The sequence below is a fragment of the Falco peregrinus genome, chromosome 6, assembly GCF_023634155.1.
Source record: "Falco peregrinus isolate bFalPer1 chromosome 6, bFalPer1.pri, whole genome shotgun sequence".
NCBI lineage: Eukaryota > Metazoa > Chordata > Aves > Falconiformes > Falconidae > Falco > Falco peregrinus.
In genome coordinates this window covers 17,941,665-17,966,172 of record NC_073726.1, presented here as the reverse complement: position 1 = coordinate 17,966,172, position 24,508 = coordinate 17,941,665, and the positions used below count along the sequence as shown (strand labels likewise).

General features: G+C 37.6%; 1 protein-coding gene across 1 annotated transcript in view; it reads left to right on the top strand.

Moving 5' to 3' along the window:
- FAM185A (family with sequence similarity 185 member A) overlaps positions 1 to 24,508 on the top strand; it is a 51,119-nt gene that overhangs the window by 20,131 nt on the left and 6,480 nt on the right. The window contains exons 5-8 of the mRNA XM_027795398.2: positions 2,304 to 2,442; positions 8,895 to 8,936; positions 17,964 to 18,059; positions 20,321 to 20,455. Of these exons, the coding sequence (XP_027651199.2) occupies positions 2,304 to 2,442; positions 8,895 to 8,936; positions 17,964 to 18,059; positions 20,321 to 20,455 (412 nt within the window). The remainder of the gene's footprint in view (positions 1 to 2,303; positions 2,443 to 8,894; positions 8,937 to 17,963; positions 18,060 to 20,320; positions 20,456 to 24,508) is intronic.

The window sequence follows — 24,508 nt, the reverse complement described above, 5'->3', positions numbered from 1 at the left end:
AGTCTCAGTAAAAGGCAATCTTTTTTTAATGTTTGTCCTGTCTAGAATACTTTTTTAGTTTTACTTGAGTAGGCTTACACCCCAGACCCCACCTACCCCTTTCTGATTTGAATTATTCCGAAGCAAATGTTCATTGTATTGGTAGGTTTTGTTTTGCTTTCTTACAGTAACTAGTTGACTCAGTACTTTTTATTTCATGCTGAGACAGCTCTTCATCACTGTGTATTTTTAAGGAAGGTAGCTGAGGTTGTAAATAAGTTGATATGTGAGCTTGTGTATAATAAAGCACTTCATAATATTTAAATAAGATAAATATCTAAATAGAGTCAAAACTTGCATACCGTAGTAACAGAGGTAGCTTTTTGGGTGTTCTTTTTCCCATTCAGGAGTGCCACAAGGCAGCCAGTTTGCACCCAAACTATGCAGGTGTTTTTATTTTCCTTCTCCCTCTAAAAGTGTGCCTCATTTTATTTTCATTGTGCTGATAGCAGTGATGACCCTGCTAACATTGGAAAGGTTCTTTGCAAGTCATTTAACTCTTCAGAACAAGTTTAGATCTTAGAGCCTAAAATGACAGTGGCTTTTCTTGTTGCTTTGGCCGTATGCCACAGCAGGCTTATGCTTTGTTGTCCTGGGTGAGGGAGTAATGGAGTACTCTGTGGGAAATGTTCCTGGGACAGATGCAATGTAACTTAAGTTTAAGGTCTCTGCTTGTTAGTTTGTTAGAAGCATTGAAAGATTGGAAAGCTGAATTGCTGTCACTTTCACTAGTGACAAATTATGCCTTAATATCAGTGAGTTTATTTACTGTCAATGCCTAGATTCTGTAGCATAGTTCTGAGCAGCACCCCCTGCAGACATTGTAGATATTGACTGTCACATATCGCTAATTCTAGCACAGCACTTTGATCACCAGATTTTCTTGAAGATTAATGTATCTTGTTACGTTCTTGGAGACCTACTTTGTATTGTAGCATCATGTAAAAAATCTTAAGACAGTAGTCCATTTTGTAATCTTACGACTTCAGGTGTAAAGATGGTGTAAAACTCAGTATGTATGGATTGGTAAGGTCACTGTATGCTTTGGCTGTCATATGGTCCATACTAAACCAGCCTCTTTAGCTTGCTTCTTGGGACATGATACAGCATGGAGTTTGTCTAACACTACTTGCTGTTTGTTGGAATACCTCTTAATTCATCCATAGCTTATTCTTTATATAACATAATACTGGAAGGGTCAGTAGACTTATTTTTTTGTATTATTTTTTTTCCACAAGATGACAATGCTAAAATGACGAAGTGGATTTAAAGATAATTTGACAAAGGCACAGTTTGAAAGTCCATATATCATTTAATGTACTGAATAAGGATTTTGTGCAACTGAAAGTCTGTGTAAGCAAAACAAAACCAAATTGAGTGGGGCTTATGTGTGAACTATAGCATGATTCAATCATAAATAGGTTAACTGAGGAAGAATAGAATTAAATTCACATGGTAGTTGCATGAGTGTGTGATTTGTCCTGTTTTGTTCAGATAGGCATAGGTAGATTATGTCACACAACTGGTTACTTCTATATAGATAATCTCATTTTATCACCTTTTATTCCCCAAATCTATCCATAGTGCAACTTTTCAAATCTTATCTTTCTCTTTTTTTTTTCCTGTTGAAAAGAAGTAGAAATTGAGACTGTCCTTCATTTTTCAAGGCTTTGCATAGCTTGAGGCTTAAGTTCAAGAATAACCTGAGTAACCAAGGAAATATGAACAGTTGTACTGAGAAAAAGAACAGCTGTGGTTTTTTGCAACTTTCACCAAAGCTGTCTTTAAAGTGAGCTAGTTAAAAAAAAAAAATAAATCTGCATATATAGGTGTATGTAACAAAGACAGTGGATGTTTCTGTATGTGGTGGCAGGAAACTGATTACCAATGCTTCAGGTGTCATAATGCTGTATGATCATTGTCTTCGTTATTAAAGCTAATCCTTTTTTTACTTTTCAAAGTAAAATGTTTTGGGTTTTAAAAATCAGGTTTTTATTTCATCTGTTTGTGACTGGATTCTTCACCTGTCTGATGGATTATATTATGTAGTAAATTTTTGGTCAGAGCTTTTAGATGAAAAGATGGGGTTTTTGTTTAGTCTTGTCTAGCTTTTAATGAAGAACTTGATTCTGTTTGTTCTGCACCAACAACAGCTTTCTACTTGTTTTGCCTCTTAATAGTGTTACTTCCCTTTTCAAACTCTTCCTTTTCCCTACTTCCATTTTCAAACTCCTTAAGTTTCCTGTTATGTTTGTTTCTCTTAGAGTGTGAGTATAGAGAAGCTGCAGGGGACATCCATCAACATATCTACTGAAGATGGGGTGCTGAAAACTAAATATCTCTATGCAGAATCATCATCTCTGTCTTCAGTAGCTGGTGATATCCTGCTGGGAAGTATTCATGGTAAGAAGGAAATAGTCACAAATTTAGCTTTGTTTTTGGGTATTAACAATCTTTACAGTAACAAATGAACTAATGCTATAGGCTATCACTAAATCAACTGGGCATGGTATATGAACAAAACTGTTCTGTCTTTGTTAGACTGAATTGATGAGAATTAACCTACTGTTATAGCATACCGTATTTATTTTTTTAGAATAATTTTATAAGCACACTTGTGAAATAGCAAGAAGTGTGTATTATAGGAAAGAAACATACATGTACTAAGGTTGTCAAAATATTTTAAGCTTCAGCAATGAAAATTACACTGTAAGTGGTAAAGACGTTTCTCCTCTCTCCATCCTTTAATATCTTCATAGAAGTAACTCTTACAGCATCTACTAAGAACTATGGTAGAACTTGATCCTATTTAGAAGCTTTTAGCAGATATAGTCTGTGTGTGCTAGCACCCTGTACTAATAATGGTGACAGGACATCACTTCTCTGATCCAGGGGGCAGGTGGCAGGGGGAATCCCTGATCCATCCACCCTTCAACGTCCTTCACCTAGAAATAGAACTAACTAACCTGAGTCTTTCATATAAGCAGCAGTTAGGGTTGGAATTTGGTGTGGTTTTCTAATGTAACAAAATTCCCACTGAATTCTGGCCATGCTGTAATGTTTTGCTGATTGACTGGATACCAAGCAAAAATGAATTCTAAGTCAAATATAAGAATAAATGCAGTTTATTATATTACACTATAAAGGAAAAATAGTGTGCAATATGATAAAAGGAAAGAGTACTAGTGATTATGCACAATATGATAAAAGAGCAATAGGAGTGAAGCATCAGATCATTGCTGGAAAGCATTACAGAGGCTAAGGAAAGGACACATCACCAATTAATATCGTCCAGGCCCACATGTCGGCTGGGAGCCCCGTTGCAGCAGCCAGTGCCAGGAGTCTCTCAGTAACTGGGAAAATTTCTGTGTGGTGCGTACACCCATAGGTAAGGCTTCTGGCCCAGTCCTGGAGCTTGCCTGCTTTATACTCAGTGAAAAACAAAAATAGTTTACACACCTAGTGTATGCAAACTTTTTAAGTTTAGGTTAAGTGCAGGCGTGCACTATCTCATTATTTGTAAGGTTCACGCACGCCAGGGATGCTGGCCAGATACCCAAGCATGGTGGAGTTACTGTCATGACACAGCTGCACACAGTATTTGTTGTCTGGATGGTCCTGCTCATATCTTGCTTGTTTGGGGAGCTCAAGACAAACACCACTGGCTCATTAAAGTTGTCTTTGAGCTCCCGGAGCTCACCATCCAAGTTAAGCAATCCCTAATTGAAGACACAGGCTTTTTCGTAAGTAGTGATTTTTAATAATTTTTTACCACAGATGTGTTGTGGTCACTTAATGTTAAGTAAAACAAATTAGAGGATGTACAAAGACTGAAAATTACTCGGGTCAGTCAGAGTCCCAGATTTCCAGTTATATGCCTTAAAACAATTTGTTGCAATTTTGTGTTGTCATCTTGCTTGAGAAATGACTCTTGTTTCTTCCTTAAAGGAGCAATTCCTTTGTCCATTTATACTAAATTTAGGAATGGTTTCTCAACCTGTTAAATAAAGTTCACTTCAGCATGCATAGGCAGAAATAAGTTGGTTTGTTGGGTTTTTTTCTCTTCTTGTTACCGTGTTTTTCTAACATGTAGGCTGTACTGTTACTTCTGTCTGATAAGCTGTTTTGGTTATGTTTTTTTTTCCTAACTTCAAACCAATATAATAATACTGTGGAATGATCAGTTTGTGAGCACGTCCACGCCTCTGTGCACAGCCAAAAGTTTATCTTTTTCTTGGTATGAAAATTAAATTATAACTGCTGTAGTTAGTGACTTATTTCCTTAGTAATACCCCATTGTCATTTAGCTGAAAAACACTGTGAAAACAAATAGAATATTATCCAGATTATACAGATGTTTCTTATGTTACTTCAGGATTTTTTTTGTCATGGGCTCTCTACTAAATGGGTCTGGAATACCTAAAATTATTTTAGCTGTTTCTTTTAAAAACAATTGCATATCAACCTTTGCTTGGTATGTTTAGTCTGTTTTTTCAGAAAAATATTCTCTGCGAAATACCATGCTACTCAATCATGTTTTAACAGTAAGAGCAAATACTTTTAAAGGCTTTTGAAGTATAATATATATACACAAACATATATTAGTGGAAAAGACGAACTCCTATTATAATTTCATGTTAGAATAAAAACTGGTCACTTCTAGTCTTTGCTGATAAGGTGGCTCAATTTTAGTAGTACTTTTGTTTGTAAACACTTGGGACATATTGTTTCTTGGGCAATTAAGTCCACTATTTCCCTATAGTTGATAGTATGCTGATATTATAGTTGGCATAAAGTCAGCACATCTGTGCACGAAGCTAGGCTGGACTTCATTGCTTTTGCACTGAGAATTTTGGACTCGGGGCAACACAAACTCTACAGAGCTGCCTGAGACCCATTTTGTGGTTGAATCTTAGGCTGTAGAGTTCCAATGCTGTCAGTGCCCAGGCTTCCTTAATTGCTTTTCTGCATGCTTCATATTTCTCCAGAAAATGAATAATGTATTATTTTGAAGAAACTGGGTTTGATTCATTTTTATCAGCTTCTCTAACATGCATTAGAAATGTCAGGTGCCATTGAGCTTTCGAGTTGACACTTGAAAAAAACAAAAGGGCCACAGCTCTGAGACTGAGAAATGTGCTACTTTATCCAAGGGGCAATAACATTATAGTGAAACTTCTCCACAGAGGGGCACATAGGAGGAAAAGGAAACCCCTCTTTGCAACTGTGCCAAAGTCTTGGGTTGAGTTGAATTAATTATTAATTTACTTTATCCACAGAAGTTGGAAAGGAATTTGGCATCTAGTTCAAACTAATGCTTTTAAAGTGGGATCAGTTAGAGCAAACTTGCTCATGGCCTTGTCTGGTTGAGCTTTGAATAGTCTCAAAGATGAAATTGCGTGACCTTTCTGGGTGACTTGTTCCAGTTCTTCTCTTTTTTTTTCTTTTTAATGATTTCCATTATCGGAACTTGTAACCATTATCCCTCTTTCTTGCTGCATCACCAAGTCTGTCTCTTTTTCAGATACCCTCCCACTAGGTAAGTAGAAGACCACAAGATTCTTCCTCAGCCTTTTCCTTTTTGAAGCCAAACAAACCCAGCTCTCTGAGCACCTGTAGCGTGCTCTGGGCGCCTCATTTTCTCAACACTCCTCTGTGGCCTCATTTTAGTACATTGATGTCTTTCTTGACTGAGAAGCCCAGAATTGGACACAGTATTCCAAATGCAGTTTCACAAGAGAGCTTTACCAGCTGGCTATACTCTTAATCATACATGCAGTTGACCTTCTTTACTGACTCATACTGACGCTGGTGTCCATCAAGATGCCAGGGTTCTTGCCTGCAAAGCTTTGTTGCAGTCAGTGCTCAACTTTTACTGCTTTACAGGGTTGATTTGTCTCGTGTGTAGGACTTAATATTTGCTTTTGATATTTTATTCTGTTATAGTCTAGTAACTATTTAATTATGTGAGAGAATCATACTGGAAAACATGGGTATTGAAGTTAAAATTTATTAATTACACACTAATACATAGGAAAAGGTGAACGTATAGCTGCTTTATCCTGTCAGTGACCTGAATAAGACAAAGTAGAAAATCTGCAGTGTTTCAAAGGTAGTATGGTGTAATGCTTGAGCATTCTAGAATCCCTTCTAAAAAGAATCTTGATATACCAAAGTTGCTCTTTAGCTACCTGAAAAGGGGGTTTAGACGGGTGGGTGTTGGTCTCCTCTCCCAAGTAACAAGCGAGAGGACAAGAGGCAATGGCCTCAAGTTGCATCAGGGGAGGTTTAGATTGGATACTATGAAAAATTTCTTCCTTGAAAGGGTTGTCAAACACTGGAACAGGTGACTCGGGGAAGCAGAGTCACCATCCCTGGAGGTATTTAAAAGACGTGGCACTTAGGGACATGGTTTAGTGGTGAACTTAACTGTGTTAGATTTATGGTTGGACTTGGTGATCTTAAAGGTCTTTTCCAACCTAAATGATTCTGTTCTATAAATTTCAGCTACATTTCTGGATTTCACTGTATATAAAGTGGGACTGAAGAAATTAATTTTATGCCTTTTTAGGCATGCCTGTACTTTAGCCCAGTGCAAACTTGAAATGCAAAGCCGAAGTAGTAAAAAACTGCATTGTATTTTATTTGCCTTTTCCATGCATCAGAATAATCCTGCCACCCTGAGAGCATTCAAAACAAATTGAAGGAATGGAAATGATACAGTGTGAAGTGGTGCTTTTATTTATATCACAAAAGATGGCTTTTGCCCCTGGTCCTATACTGATGCTGACTTGCAATACTGTATTTTGAAGTTTTATAGTGTTTATGGAGAAACAAACCTTGTAGATGATAGAAAAGATAACTATTTCTTCAGAAGCAATAAAAAAACACTCAGCCACTGGCATCAATATTCTGTTAAAACTTACCTTTTGGACTTCATAATATTGAGCTACAACGCTGAAGTCAGTTGGATGTAATGGTCGGACTAGTAATTGGCTCTAGTCAGGTCTTTCTTGCTTTGCCCTTGACATAGCCAGAAAATACCTGGCTAGTTTAAAAATGGTAAGTTATATGTTGGCCTTTATGGAAAGATTACGTAACCAAAATTACACTTCTGTGCACTGTCTGTAGGCAGTGTGTGTCGCAACACAGCAGGATGTTTCGATCTGCTTTAAAAGCAACTTTTGTTCTAGCTAAATGTTTGAAGTGAGCCTATCACACTAATATGTTTATGTTGCCCAAAGTTAGTGGTATCTGCCATATAAGCTTGTGGGTAATCAGAGTTTGATTTCTACATGGTTAATATTTTTCAGAACCTGCTTATCAAAAATAATAAAAAAACCCCCAGAAAAACAACAGACCAGCAAATCCACAAGTCCCAGGGGCTCTGTTCAGAGTATAATCTAGCTTCAGCTCCATGGGAGTTGCTAGCTGACAAAACCCTAGGCTATTTTGTAGGTTGTGCAAAAATAAGTACTAGTTACGACAGAATGGGGAAAAGGGTGGGATAATTACAGCGTGCCTTTTAAAAATAGCAGATACTAAAGCCAGCCGTCTTTCAAGTTCATTGAAATACGGTCTTGTTTCAACTCTGATCTTCAGAATCCCTAAGTATTTTGTACATTATGTGCTTGAAAGGATGAATTTAAGACTATCGATGATAGGCTGCTTTTCTAGCTTTCAGCCCACAGACCGCTAAGAAAAACACTACAGGTCATATACAGCGGAATGCATTCTACCCTAATGGTTGTTTACTACTGTGTAATTACAGAAGATGGGAGTAGAGCTTGATCCATTTGCAGTTTTCAAAGGCTTCTTCTGAAAGATCTGAAAAGCATTGTGAATACTGTGTATTACTCAATTGGACTCTTACTGTGATCAACCCTATTTTTCAATCTGTTATCCTCCTGGAAAGATGAGAGAGTGGAAAGAATGGCATGTTGGGGTTTATTTTTTTAATTTAAAGCATTTTTTTGTGCGGCAATTACACATATGTAACATACATGGAACTATGGAAGAATGTTAGTAGTATAGATGACTTTTCTGTTATGAGGTGCATCTGTCCTTGTCCAGATTTTCTTGATGCCATAGGTAAAGGAGAAGAGCAAGTATTTTGAGATTAAGGCTAAAACACTAGTGCCTGTTAAAAGTAACACAAGTTCAGTAGGAGACCGTTCTGCATTTTATACCTTACACATTTCTGCCTGGTATTCTTCAGTTTGTCCAACACGCTGAGATCTCACTGAAGTCAATGAAAATCATTGACAAGGGGTCATCATGCACATGAGAATAAGCTTGGAAGCACTAGGTATTGTGCAGTGAGCCTAGGAAGTAGCCTTTGAGGATAAGGTAAAAAATCCTCTCTGGTACAGGGGAGCAGTGTGTGTGTGTGTATATAAAAGAGGAAAATAGAAACTCTTTGTTACTCATCCTATTAAATTACTTAAATCATCCATAGTGCTGTTTCAGGCGTCAGAGCTATTAAACCAAAAAAAAAAAAAAAAGGCCCAAAATAAAATAAGAGAATATTGTGCTATAGCCTCACAATGCCTCTCTGCTTTTCTGTCTTTCACATTGAGTCTATGTCTTTAAGCTTTACTCAGAGTGTTTTTCTTGTCTGGAATCACTTCATCATTACCCACATGTGTTGAGATTTTTGTTTGTAAAGCAGTAATACTCAAGCAATATAACTGGTTTATGCTATTTTGCTTTCATATGCAAATCGGATATACTATTACAACTAAAATATAAAAATGACCTTCTATAGGATTGCATTAGACTGTTATGACTTCAGAAACCAGTTAAAGAATATGCTTTTAACGTTGTGGTTTTTTCTCCTTGTCTTTTCCTAACAGGTAACACCAGCCTTCAGACCAAAACAGGGAGTATTACAGTAGGTAGGTTCTGCTTTTGCTCTGAGATACCTCTTTTCTCAGTCTTCCTTTCTTTTAAAAAGCTAAATATTCACAGGGAGACTAAAAAGGAGGTGATTTCTCGCATATTCTGCCCTCTTTTCTTTCCAGGAATAGCACTGATAGCTGTGTAGCTGAAGGAAATCCTTTCTGAACCGGACTGTCAGCCTGTTGCAGCTGGGCAAGGCACACTGTCTAACTTCCGATACCACAATATTTGCTGGGCTTTGCACAAGTTAGACTGAGTCTAGGTGCCATTTTTTAGATTGATGGGATAAAAGGACATGAGAGAACACCAGGCGTATGTCAAGTGCAGTAATTTTGCCTTTAACCTAGTTCTCTGTCTTACATTTGTTGATATCAATGATTAGTGATGTTTGACTTTTATTGCCAAGCATTCATCATTGATGTATTACATATTTGGGAGGGGGCAGGGAGGAAAGGTTTGTGATAATTGGAACAGTGTTTCCAAACTATTATGCTAATCATTGTTTTCCCTTCAGAAATAAAAATGACTCATATTTCTTTCAGGAACTTGAGTTTTTATCCAACAGGATAACTTGGAGTTATCAGTTATGGTATGCATTATATCACTCACATTTTATAGTATGTCAACACAAAAGTGAGAAACTCAAATTTGTTTACTTCAATTTTCTGCCATAGAAATAAAGTATCATAGACAAGGTTTATTGTCTCTTGAATGTACATAGAAGGATTTTCCCTTCTGTAAATAAACTTGGTTACAGGCCCAAATGTCAAAGACTTCCGCTAATGGTAGTAACCATAGTCACTCATTAAGCATTGTTCAGGGACAGTCTGTTGCAACTCTTATGTTTCTAAATGATCTATATTAACATTACTGGAAAATGAATGCAATACACATTCTTATAAATTAGTCATTAAACCACAGAATTAAATTAGGCTTGCTAGTCTGATTTTCCTTCTGTTAAATAAATTCATAGGGTATGAAGAGTGTTTAAATAAAGGTTTCTTAACACAGGAGATAGCTTTTTCCATGAACAGATGATGATTATTTTCCTTAATTAACCAGGTTCAGCTTAAACATTAAGACTCATACTACAGATGAACAAACTTTATTTTTCAGATTTCAAGTCCGAAACCATTAGACTTAATCTTTTCCTAAAGAGCATTAAACATCCTTAAGACTTTTATGGATTTTTCCAAAGGCAACAAACTCTTCAAGATCCAATGGCTCAATTCTAAAAACTTGAGAAGAAAATATAAATTTTTCAGTGAAAGGTTTTTGTGTATGAGAACCTTACACCACAAGATAGCTTGTTGGATTGCCAGAGACCTGACAGGGTTTTCCTGACAGAAATAGGAATAACAACTCAGATCTTCCAGTTTCCTTGGCTGGGTTTTCATAGGGATGTAGTTGTTTATTTTACTGGAGGCAGAATTTTATCAGTTAACTGAAAAAATGCACTCCTCTCTAGATTTTATGGATATATCTTTTGATTTTGAGAGATGTAGTTACAAGTCAAACGAGTCAAGAGTGCTAGATTTTTTTTCAAAACGTTTTGGGGAAAATTTGCCTATAATTTTGCATTAAAACAAAACCAATGCTATTGTGTCTCACTCCCTTTAATTTTCCTTTTTATTATTTATAGGATAATTTCATTTTATTTGGTTTTTTATTTTGATACTACTTGTTTGTGTGAATCTATTCTTTGAAGACTATCCAAAATTCAGTCTGACTTTTAAGTATCTGGCATATGGTAGTTTCACACTGACATAATTAAAGTATGAAAGTAGGGATTATTTGTTCTTTATTTCTATACTGTAAGCTTTGTTATTCACTGACAAATTTTTTTCCAACCCTATGCTAGAAGCTTCCTACTTCTAACAAATGTTCTATGGGTTTTGAATTACTTCTTAATTTAAAACAACCAGACCTATTTTTACTTCCAGTTTAATAGTTAAAATAGTCATTAGAAATCTGAGCTATCTTAGAGAAAGTAATGGAGTACTTTGTTTATAAAACTAGCTTAATCTTTTGAATTTTTATTCAGAAAATTAATAGGAAAACTCAGGTTGGAAGAGACCTTGGGAAGTTGCAGAATCATGGAGTGGCTGAGGTTGGAAGGCACTTCTGGAGGTCATTTTGTCCAGCACCCTTGCTCAAGCAGTCTCTAATCTCCAGGCTTCTACTCAAAGCCATGCCAAATGTGAGGTCGCTCAGGGCTCTATTCTGTGGTCTTGAAAACCTCCAAGGACACATACTGTACAGCCTTTCTGGGTAAACTGTTCCACTGCTATAACTGTCCTCAGGGTGAAAAACATTTTCCTTCTCTCCAGACGGAAACTCTCTTCTGGTTGGTTTTTTTTGGGTGGGTGTTTGCTTTTTGGTTTTTTGGTGGTTTTTTTTTTTGTTTTATTCCAACCATTGTCTAGGGTGCTGTCATCATGTACCACTCTGAGGAGCCTGACTTTGTTGTCCTTATCACCTCCTCATAGATACTAGACAGCTGCCATCAGGTTCTGAAACAGTCTGTTCTCCAAGATGAGCAAATCTTCATTCCTCAGCCTCTCCTGATGGGGAAGATGTTCCACGCCCCAACTATCTTGATGCTTCTCTGCTAAATTCAATGCAGTTTATTGATGTCTCCTGTCTCTTGGGAGTCCCAACACCTGGACACTGTGTTCTAGGTGTGGTCTAATAAGTGCAGAGTAGATAATCCCTTCCCTTGATATGCTGGCCATGCTTCAGCTAATTCTGCCAAGGAGACTGCTGGACTACTTTTCTGCCAGGGCACACTGCTGGCTCATGTTCAGTCCTGCTAGAATTTGCTTATTTCTCAATGTTATTGGTATGGTCTGATTATGTATTCTCTACTCTGCTGCCAAGCCAAATTTTCCCCTACCAGCTCCAAAAACCATGGTTTTTTTTCCTTACTGGATTACTTATGTTTAACCCAGTTATGCATTAAAGAAACAAATCTTCTATGTTTCAACCATGAAAGTTTGGTATAGTTGAAAATGATAAAGCTTATGGTGGTGGTTTCATTTCAGAAGGGAGGAAACAACCTTAACCAGGTTGGGGGCAGCAGGGACTTATTCTGGCAAGGAAAACTATATTGAGATAGTATTTTTTTTTTTTTTCTTAAATATGTTGGTGTCAGTTTGCCTTGTTCTGCTGATTTCTTTCTTCAGTAACCCACACTAGATGACCTGAAGGCTTTAGTGACTTGCTGTGATACTGTCTTAAATCAACTTTCTCAAAAATATAAATTCGAGTATGTTCCTGACATGAAAGTAAACTGAGGTGACAGAGATCATTCATTGTGATGACAGTTGTTGTAAGGCAATTTTCTAGTACTGAGGCAAAACACCAAAGTTTCATTTTAAGAAGGGAATCAATTATAGAAAACAGTTACAGTATTTAGGACAGTTTTGGATAACTGAAAAATAAAACAATAAACAACTTTGTGTATTTAGAAGCAGTGCTTCATCTGTGAGTTTTGTCTTGAGGAGTCAATTTTTAACACATGATCTAGGGAATTTTAAAATTAAAACCCTCATTTCTGAATCCCCTTAAAAGACATCTACTGTGCTTCATAAACTAGAGCCTAAAGTACTTTAGAAAATCCATGCACACACTTGTCTCTTAATAGCAATTAGTTCTGCTGATCTAGTTTCTGCCATCTGCTTGAAGTATGTTAATGTTTTGGCTCCCATTTCAAGTGTCCTTCATCTTCCTTGTATCTTGGAACTTGACCTTCTGTGTTCTGCCAAGGACAGACCTGTAATTTTTTTCCCATTGTTCCTGTGCTTTCTTCCACACCATACCTGGAGAGTGCTGTTCTCCAGGTAGGTTGGAATCTGCTGCTTTTTCTTATCCCTTAGGTATCAGGTTATGAAAAATGAAAGTTAAAAAAAAAGGTCCGCTCTGAGTTAATATCTATTGAGTTAATACTTGGTTTTATCATCAGTCTTTGTTTCCATGTTCTCCTTCCCTCTGTGTCCTTCTGAATGTAGATTATATAGCATTTTTACTTCTGTATGTGTTCTATAGCAATAAATAATTTTGGTGTTACATTAGGTGTGTTTTATAGCATCTCATATCGTGGCATTGAAGATTTTGTATGTTATTACAGTAGCACTTGAGTTTATATTGTATTTGGAACAATATTTTTTTTCTTTACTCTTACCATAGAATATTTCAGTTGGAAGGGACCCACAACAGTCACCCAATCCAACTGCCTGACCAGTTCAGGGCTGACCAAAAGTTAAAGCATGTTATTATGGACATTGTCCAGATGCCTCTTCAACACTGACAGGCTTGGGGCATCAACCACTTCTCCAGGAAGCCTGTTGTGTTTGACCATCCTCTTGGTAAAGAAAAGCTTCCTGTTGTCCGGTTTAAACCTCTCCTGACACACCTTTGAACCATTCCTCCACATCTTCTCACCAGGTACCGGGGAGAAGAGATCAGCTCCCTTTCCATAGCCCCTCCTCAGGAAGGGTAGCAATGAGGTCACCTCTCATCCGTCTTCTCCAAACTAGACAAGCCCAAAGGCCTTAGCTGCTCCTCACGGGACATCCCTTCCAGCCCTTTTGCCAGCTCTGTTGCTTTCAAGGACCTTCACATCCCTCTCAAGTTGCAGGGCCCATGGCATTCCTGCAAGCCCATTTCTCCAGCCTGTCCAGTTCCCTCTGGATGGTAGCATGGCCTTTTGGCATATCAGCCACTCTTCCCAGTTTGGTGTCATCAGCATATTGCTGAGGGTATGCTCTGCTCTATCATTCCGGTCATTAATGGAGATGTTAAACAGGACTGGACCCAGTACTGACCCTGGAGTTCACTGCTGGTTACTGTCCTCCAACTTGGGCTCACAAATAGGCTTTTTTACATAATATGTTGGAACTTCCACAGGAGACTATATTTTTACTGGGGATTTCATATTATTGACAGTCATGTTCCTGGCTAAATGCATATTTCTCTTCAGAAGTTACTTCCACTCCATTAGTGTCTTAAACATTTAAACTAGTAGAGACCTGTAGCTAATTGGTTTGCAGAGAGGATTAGCACAGTATGATGCAGTGTGTGGAAGAGGATGCATAGATTTGGGCAGCACGTATAGATTGTCAAAGGGGAAGTTCCCATTTGATACAAAGTAGGTCAGGTGCTTATCAAGGTGAAGTTGGACTTGGCATGTCGCTTCAACCCTGCATCGTAATACGTTTAATGATTTTTTTCGAAGAGAGTAAGTTCTCCAAAAGAGACGATGGCCTTTAAAACCAATTCATAGAACTTTAAAGTCAAGGTAGAAGATAAGATCATTTAGAGGTAAAAAGAGAATCTGGACAATTTATTTAGCAAACAAATTGTTTTTGTTGAGATGTTTCTTTGCTTTCTGTGTTACATCGTTTTGCCAGGTTTGGATGGTGAGTATGGTAAGGACAGCTAATGAGTTTTTTAGTAGTATGTGCGGTTACCCTGTTTAATGTATACATTTCGGCTTCTCATATTTTTCACGTGACAGTTTTAGAACAGTGAACTAAAACAAGAAAATTGACTAATCTTTATCAACAAATTATACTAGCTAGCCAGTTCAGTAAGAATTAAATCTTCCTTACAGTTCAGACATGTTGGAGTCTTATACTTTCTCCTATCTTTAACCAATTCATGGTAAGTATTTTGTGCTTTCCTATTGAAATAAATGTTTTCATTGATTTTAACATGAGCAACGTCAGTCATTATGTGCTATTAGGAAAAGCAAATGTGTTTTTACTTAGATTTAAGGAAAGATCATTTGTGTTTATCCATTCTTCAGTCCTTGGCTTTACAAAAGGAAGGAAGAAAAGATACTAAATGTTTCAAATAATATTCCAGTTTTGTCACCTTTGTGGGCCTTTCAGTGATCTTTAACTGGATAGTCTTTCTCAAATTATGTGACTTAGGCCTTATTCTTCAAACTGTACATATTTTTCATAAAGCTTAACAAAATCTTTGTCAAGGACATCTTGCTTCACTGCCTTTTTTCCCCTTTGTTTTTTTCCCCCCTGTACTGATTCTTAAATAGCTGAAGTTGCTCAAGAGTGACCATCTGTTCCATTTCCAGTAGAACGGTTCATCCTTGTATTTCCCCTTGAGTTGTCAGTCCTTAGCAAACTCTGAGTTCAAACTATGCACTTCCCTTGTTTTTATCATCAGTTATTCACATTGATCTCAGCTAACACTGGGTGTATATTTAAAAATAAATTGCCTTAGCTTTGTTGTGTCATAATGGTAAAATGTGCATTGTCTTCATTACTATTTCAGTTACAGGTTTTGTCTTACCAGATTGTGTTACTTAATGTAGGGTAATTTTTCTTGTTGAAACATTTATTTATTTGACTTGGGCCTTTTTTGTTATATAACCTCATTCTTGCTGGTTTTAATCCATTTTCTGAGTTTTTTTCCCCTTCTCATTAGTTCAGAGTTAGAGACATAAAACTTAAACAGCATATTTAATAGACTTCACAGAAGTACTGAACAACTTTAAGTCTCTTGACATTCTTATGTGGATCTAAGAATTTGTATTTAATATCATATCCATAAAATTATTTCCATAAATCCTTCAATTGTTTCCATAAAATACATTTCATGTTATTTCTGTAGATCAAAGCTTAACAGGTATTGTAATGTCAGCTTCAGTGTTCGGCTAATGCTACCAAAGTTCCCAGTGTTTCTGAAACTTTGTTGTAGTTTCTTTTGCCATGTGAAACTTTCTATTCAGTGGTATACCCTGGGAGTCAAAATCTGGCAAGTCATCTTCCCAAAATAGTGTTCTCCAATAGAAAAGTGTTCCCATTTCCCTCGAGGCTGTTTGTTGGTTTTTTGGTTTGGTTTAATTTTTTTTACTTTAGAGGTGGATCTGTGCTGTGCTGAGCCTATGCCTACAGTCCTCTTCCTGCATCCTTTATTTATGTTTATGCCTTCTGCAAACAGAATCAGGTCTCTCACAACATGAGAACTTTTTTTTTCCACTTTCTTTTTAAAAATACATATTAATTGAAAATCTAAAAAGAACACTTTCTGGTCTTGCAATGAGGCTGCTAGATTTGCAAAAGGCATCTTTCCACTGTCAAGAAAATTGCAAGAGCTGCTTTTGGATTTGAAGAGTCGGAAGAGGGAAGGATTCACTGATTAAACATTGGTCCCCGTAAGGCACCATCAGCTGGTGGTGCCGTACAGGCCACTCACAGTTGCTCTCCCTGGAGAAAGTTGTTGTCCTATCACAGGAATTTTCTTTTTTCATAGTGCAGATAAAACAACTAATTGCATGTTTTTGTTAAAGCAGAAGAGTCAGAGGCCGGATATTTCCGGTATCTGTTGCCAGCACAGTCTGTCAAGATTATGAGGAGATTCAGTGACTGCCTGTTACTAAATTTGATTAGCAATATCTGCAAAAATAGCCTTTACATGAAAATGCCAAGCGTTTGCTACCAAAAATGCTCATTAAAAAGGTTGATTCATATCAAACTTTGCTGTTTTAATGACTTTAACTTTCAAACATGAATGTTAACAACCTTTTAAAAAGTCATCAATAAAACGTTTCATTGTCACAAAGTAAAACCTTTTTTTCTAGTTCATTAATTCCAATTCACAATTAATATTTTTGTCATTTTGGAACAGAACTTCTTTAACATAAAGTCTATTGAGATGGCAGGAACATTCACATCCAATTCTAGATCTTGTTAGCCAAAGATGGTATTAGTTTCTCAGCTGACTAAATATGGATTCGATAATCTTTTCTTTTTTATTATTACTTCCCCTCCAAAGAAATCTGTTTTAGTTGTGGGATGATAGAACAGTAAAACCATTGAAAGGCACTATGTAATACACTGATCTTCAGCAGCTGTGCTTGAGATCTGGGATCAGAATAGCTCCAGACGAGTTTAAGTAGAGCTAAAACTGTGTGGCAAGTGTAAGGCATTAATGCTAGACATCCTTGTTATGATTAATTAAGTTTATTCTCCCAGTAAAGTTTTTACTTTTTAAAACGGGAAGCTTCATTCAGGTTTGATTTTGTTATTTTAGCTATTTCTGAAAGTTTGACTGTTTCTTTTTCTATGAACATCCAGAACCTGAGAAAATCAGTCTCTCTCGGTATCTCAGGTTTTCTTGTCAATGCTTTCATTTCTAACATTATATCTAAAAAGATATTTCACTCTTTTGCGCATGTACGTATGTAACTTCTCAAGTTGCTTAATTTCTTTGCAATTTTTATCAGCTATAAGTCTGTTCAGTAGTTCAAAAGTTCAGTCTTTAGGACTTCACTGTAATATTCTGTAAATTTATGTATTTAAAACTGGAATACATTGCAAGTAATTAAATATATTTTCAAGTATAAAATTAAGGCTTCTTAAAGGCTTTCTATTTGTCAAAATATTTCTTCAGAAAGTTTTGTTACCCTCAATTACAGCTAAGAAGGTATAGAAGCAAATGTAGGCCTCTATTCCAGGGCAAAGAACAAATGATGTTTTCTTATGTATATTAAAGTGCAGTGGTTCTCTCAAACATTGGTTTAAAATTCAGATAATAAGACTTTCCAAAGGCCTGATAGACAGTTCTTCTGTGTGACGAGTTGTTACAGTGAACAACTGCTTGTTGTTTGCATGGGGCAGCTTTCCTATGCAGTCTGAGCAAACAAACTCTTTGCAACTAAAATAGATTTTAGTGTTAAAATTTTGTGCTTGATCTTCACCCAGAGATAAACTCATCCTTGTAGAAAGAGGGGAGTGTTGTTGAGGCTGTATAGATGCTACAAGTCCAATAAAAACTGGAGGCCTTTGACCTTGGGACCAGTGTATGCCACAACGCTGGTGAGAGAAGTTTTGTTCAAAACCTGTTTTTCTGAGAGGAGTCTGACATTCAGTAAATGAATATAAGATACTTCTCAAACACAGAAGAATTGACAAAATCAGTTTGAAGTATAAGTAAAGCTTCTAGCAAATTTTATTTTAAAAGCATGAATGGTCCACAAGTTTTTTCTTTTTTTCAAGATTCATCAGATGGAAGTCTAAAAGCTTCTACACATCATGGGACGATAGATGTTTACGTCAGTCAATTAAGAAAAGTGGATCTGAAATCCCAGAAAGGTTAGCAAAATAAATATTTTTTTTGTGGCAGCTTATGATATACAAGAAAAGGGGTAAAGGAGTATTTTTATTTATCTGTCTGAAAAAAATAGTTGTGATTGTTGGTTATCTACATTCTTTTCCACCTTATTATTAGAAGATGTACATAAATGCTTACAATACAGTAAACACTGTAAGGGGCAATGATACTTAAAATGGAGTACAGAATTTTTGTATTTTTCAATACTTTTCTTTTTTTCCTGGCAATGAACCCAGCAGAATTCTGCAGAGTTGACTTGGATTACAGTGGCCTCTTGCCTTGCGCAGAGTTTACTCCATGATGCTGATGTATGTGTGTGCAGAGTAACAACTGGCACACATTTAAATTTCTTTTTTCTACCTTTTCTGGGTAACATCTCCCATTATTGAAATTGGAAGGCAGAATAACAAAGATGGAATGGCTTTGCCCTATCAATTCTTCCTTTTTTCTCCTGATGATTCACTAAAATTTCAATTCTTAGTTAAAAGCTCAGTCCTAAAGTGAGATTCATGATTTTGCCATTCAGAAGGTATGATACTGTAAATGACAAAGCCCTGAATAAATCTTGTCAGTCCTAGTATTGGGGGAAAGAAAAAAAAAAACAAAAAAAAAACAAAACAAAAAACAAACCACCAAAACCAAATGCTACGGCATTTTTATATTTGACTTTAATGTAATGTCAGGCACTTCAGGTGGTTTAAATGAATTGAGTACCCTTCTCTTCTCTGTAAGCCTGTGCCCTGTTAAAACCTAGCAGTTACTTAGAATGGGAGTAATGAAGGAAATGCATGTAATCACTTGCGTGCTGTTCTTCTGTACCAGCTATTCTGGTTCCATTGGTGCAAGGAAATTTATTTCTTAGTTACCTTTTTGAATCACTTATTACAAGTTTAATGTCTCTGAGTTAGTAGCAAAGAGGAATGTATTTAATAAAATCTAATCAATGTTATTTTCAAAACATTGCCTGACATCTCTTCTGGCAGCTCAGTTTAGTGAAGGCAAAGTTGAAGTTCTGTTTTCATTTACCCCATAAATTCAGAGTAACTGCTGACAGCTGCAGTGTAGAAAATGTCCCATTTGTGATAAATTAGCTGCATGTGTGTTGGATTTTATGAGTCATGTCACTGAGCAACTCTCCAAGGAGGACCCAAAGGTGAAGACCTTTTCCCTTTCTTATCCTAAGGCTTTTGTGTATTCAGCAAAATTTAGGCCTAAATTATACTGACAGTTATTTGTTCATCAGGACTGTCACAAGCAAGTGATCCTGCTGAATTCAAATTACATAGCTAGGGTGGCTTTCTGACTGCTACTTAGTTGTTATAACATCAGTTTTCTTATGTTCTGCTTCATCTTTTGGAATGTATTTAAGGAAGCTTTTTTAAATTTTTCTAAAGCGAATATTGGAATTGGGCAAAAACTAGAGGGCACGAATACAGAAAGTATATTGTGAATTTTTGTTTTTATGTGTAGGGTGCGGGTTCCAAACATTGTGACTGAGTAATTCCAGATATGCATAATGTGGGCAGGTTGGGGGCCCAGCATCTGCCTTCAGTCTGATGCAAAGAACCACATATTTAGAGGAAGTAGAAGTCAGAATTTCTGTTACTAATCTCAAGGATAGGATTATTTGGGCCACCAAAGCTGCAGTTTTTCTAGTAATTTACATTTTAGTGATACATGGTCTTAACTGGTTAGTCACTTTGGAGACTGCCTTACTGCACAGAGCCAGCTGTTCGCATCCTTGAACAGATGCAAAGACAATTGCTAGCTAGCATTAACAGTATGTAAGCTGCATCTCATGATTCAGAGGAGCAGTTCTTTCATAATGTGCCACGCAGTGGCTGGATTAATCATCAAACCCAATCCTTGTCTGCTCGGGAGTATAAATACACAACTAGAAGATTAAACTGAAGTCGTAATACTTGTAAGATCTAAAAAAAAAAATTCCCTTGATCATTCTATTAATAAGATTCTCTACTAAGAGCTGTTGCTAGCAGTATATGTCAACATTCATTTTCATGTCCGCCAGGGAAATACTGTGACACCATTTTCTGCACGTGACATACAGTATTCTGGTTACAATAAATGAAAATATTTTCATTTATCCTTTTAGCGGCAAAAAAAGAGGTTATTGTGTCTGAAGGCTCTTAAAAAAAATTGATTTGTGTTAGCTAAATAATTGCCTGTTTCATGTTTTGATCTCAATGTTTAACTAACTAGCTTTCATTTAAATTTCTACCAGGCTCAATTATAGTCAAGGTACCTGCCTCTCTCAAAGCCTTTTTACAGTTATCTGGAAGAAAAGTGGATGTGAGCTCAGAGATCCAATTAAAAGAAACACAGAGTGCCTCCAAAGATGATCACGTAACTATAACTGGTAAGGCTTACTAATCTTGGCTTCCAATAAATGTCTGTCTGGCCTTAGTCAAAGGCATCTGTGTTTCCTTATAAGTTTATTGCTCTTGGCTTCTTGTTTCATCTGTTTCAGGTTCAAATGTTTCCTTGTGCCATTGTACTCCCCATGTTACTAGATGACTTTTTCATTTGGTTTCATAAATGACTTGTGAATGCAAACAACTGCTTCTCTAACAAAATTCTTAGAGCCAAATTCATCCTCAGCATTATTCCCGTGGATTTGTGGGAGGTAATCCAGGGCTGAATTTGGTCCATTGCTTTGCAGTCTTAGACAGTCACATATAATAAATTGCCAGGGAATGTCTCTTAAAAATATAATGTAAAGTTTTCTCTGTCTGTCTCTGTTGGGTGGGAGGGAGAAGTAAAAGGAGTGTATGGCGCATTCATAAATGTACAGTGTAAATGTTAAACAGTGCAGGATAGCCTGGGATGGGAAATGATGGGAGATAGCTAGGAGAAGAGCAGAAGCTAGAACACGGAGGAATAGAGAGTACATGCAAAGGTGCCTGCAGTTACTGGAAACATTCTTCTAATGCATTTAAGACTGAACTCGGAAATCCCAAGTCTTGCTGTTCCCTGCTTTAGAGAACAGTTGGAGAGTTCATTGTCAGGGGGTGTATTTCTCTTCTCCTCTCCAGACGTGTCTATCTAGAAATTAAGGCTGTTGCTGTTGCCAATGACTCAGTTTACTCAAGAGGAAACATTAACGTAATGTGTCTGAAGGCTCCAGCTTTGTTTTTGAATGTGTTATGTCAGTATGACCTGATGCGATAGCAGAGTGGGTGAGGCTTTGGGTTTTTCTTTGGTTTTAAACCTAAGAAAATATGCATAAAACTTATTTTCCTCCCCCAGTGTAAGATGATCATCTCGTAGTCAGGAGATATGAGATGTAGGTAACTTTAATAGGTAGCCTGCTTGTGTAAAATAGTAGGTTTGAAATGTATAGGCATATCTCTTCCTGCCTTGCACAGTAACCAGCATTTAAACTTACTAATGGTTATTAAACACAATTTAAAAACCATGGTTAGAAATCTGAAGGACCTGGAGGGACCCCAAATCTGGCAAGGCTGTATGGAATGAATGGCCTGGAGTAAAACAACACTTCTCCCAGTGAATGAGGACCACTGGCCCGTCAAGCATCTTGTTGCTTTGGAAATGTGAAAGATAAGGGTGGTGTTTCAAATACACACAGCTGAATGGCTCGTCTGGTTTCACGACCCAGTCAATCAGTCAATCTTTATGTAGGACAGTCATCGCTGAAGTGGATGCAATTTTTCAACCCACCGTTCTGTGTGGACATTATCTTGGCAGCTGAGGCCAAAAGCAGCTCTGATTAGTTAACCTTCACATGTACGTATCCCAAAGGCATGGAGATCAGCAAGGATTATGCAGTGGCAACAGCCTTAGGTCACTGATTATCAGTTACAGCATTGCACAAACAATTTATTAAACATAAATCTAAATTCATCGCAATACAGGGGAATGAAAAACAGACCCTGGAATAGATTTTCTGCAGGATACAATTCAAAGAAACTAGCTCTGTCCTGGAGTGATGTATCTTTATCTGTCAAATACCTGGCATTTGGCTTTCAGTGTTTTCTGGCACAATGTAACCGGTGATGTGTAGCAGGGCTCTCCTCCCTTTTCTTCACTGCTCAGTAAGAAGCAACAAACCTGAAGGGAGATCAAAGCAGTTGGTTTTAATATGTTTTACTCCTTTCCTTACCATTTTGAAAACAGTGTCTGCCCTTTCTTTGCTGAGTCAGTAACGTTTGTTTGGCATGGCAAGGGAGGTACGTTACCCTACCCCATGAGGACGGTGTCCGTCTGTAGGCTGAGCACTGCTCCCCTTGTTATCAACAGTCTCTTCTTAAGTCTGTATTTAAGAATTATCTTCTAAAAGAAGATTCTGAACTAATTAAAAATAATTTAATACTCTTTTCTATATGATGAAAACATTATCCACTGTTGAACTTCTAGGTACAGTGTTGTACTGGGTTTGCGCAGCAGGTTTGGGTATGGGGGGCCGGGGGCGGCTGCTGTGAGCAGGTGCCCGCAGCCCCCCCTACCCACCAGCCCGTGCCATCAGGCAGGGTTAAATCCACTATGAGCATCTATAGCTGTCCTGCTGCTGCAACTGAAGAAATATAAAATAGAGAAGAGGGGGTTTGCCAAGTGGAAAAAACCCTCTGTATCGCAAGAGCAAGGCAGTTCAGAGCTCAAAGGTTAGTATAAAAATAGATTTTTCAGAAACTGGCCAGTTCTCATGTGGATAACACAGGAACTAGTTGCTTTCAGGGGGCTTTACTTGCTTCTGGGAATATTGTGAGATGTTAGAGAGGAGGCTGTCAGTGGGAAGACAAAGTAGAGTTCTGTGACTTGGGTAAACGCGCACCTTGTCTGTTATCTGCTCAAGGAAACCCTTCCCTGCTGCTGTTCCAGTGGTTATGATGTACATTGTCACCCTGCTTCATGGCTCCCATTTCCACACTGAGTGAGGAAGTCAGTACGTTACAATCCCACAAGCCATCATATCCAGGGTTTTGCAAGATAGCCAACAAATAGAGTGGGATTTTTTGTCAAAGCAAGATGATGAAAGCCTGGAGTGAGTGCTGTGGTGGCAGAGTGATGAGTGTGACAAGGTGTTTTGCCCTTTTCTAAAAGGTAGGCACTTTGCTGCAAACCTGGGACACTTGCTGAGAAAGGGATGGAACTAGAGAGCAGTACTGGGGAGTTTACTCTTCAGAGTAATTTGCAAGGATAAAGCATCTGTTTCCATTGACATCAGAAGGCACTGTTAGAAGAAGTACGTATGGGATAATGAAATCTGTTATAAAAAGAGGGGTTTGTCCTAACCACTGGTCCACCTTCCATCTATGAAAGTGTTTGTTAGAGACTCTAGTTTGAGAGTGCTTGAATAACTCCAGTGATTTCTGATTGTAATCATGTCAAGGCATTCTTTTCCTTTCCCTGGCAGAGGGCAGCCCTTGCTGCTCGATGTCTCTGCCTTCCCCGTGTCTCCAGGTCTGCCTGTATTCTTAAATCAGCTGATCTAAGAAGCCCGTAGAGATCATTAACTGTATCCGGTACTACATATGGTAAGAGGAAGGAAGTTGCAAATATTTAAGCAGAGAATGAGCTTAGACTGTCATATAATCTTGATTTACGAGCTTTTTAGGCCATTTTTCCAATAAATTATTTTAAGTTCAAAATGTGAAGGTAGGAATAACTACCTGTGTGGTCCCAAGAGGAGGAATATTTCAATAAAAACATCAGTAAATGGGAAAACAATTGTTACACAGTTGAAAAAAATATAGTGTATTAACACAACTGTTCTGCAAAACTCAAAATAATCCGTTGGCTTTACATGGCATTAGTAATACTTTGCTGGAATGTGTCCAATTTTGAGTACTGCACTTCAGAAAAGGATATGGACAACTGTTAGAGACAAAGGAGAACACATGATCAGAGGCCTAAAAACATGATTCATGAGGGAAGACTAAAAATAGTGTTGTTTCTGTCTAAAGAAGAGAAGGCTGAGATAAGGTACATTTTTCCAGTATGTAAGAAATTGTTGCAGAGATGAAAGAAATATGTTGTTCTTTGTCCACAGATGATAGGGCTAGAAATTATGATTTGACGTTACAGTAAAGAAAACATAGCTAAACAGCAAGATAAACTTTCTGGTAGTAAGCACTTGTCTGGTGAGGCCGTAGGACTGTCAGCACTGCAGGTTGCAAAGAACAGGCTGGGTGAGCGTGTCAGGTTAAATGCAGTGCATCCTCAGGAGGTTGCTTTCAGCCCTCTTTTCTCTTCTCTGAAGCTCACGTGACCAGCTGCTCCCACCCACTCCATAGTAACTCAGCGGCAGGTTATGAGGCATGTGGGTGGATAAATGTGGGGAGTAAACGAATGCAGCCAGTGGGCACGTTTCTACCCACTGTCGTTGCCAGCTTGCGTGTTGACAACTGTAAGCTCGCTGGAACGAGTCTTGCAGTCATCCAGAGACTTTCTT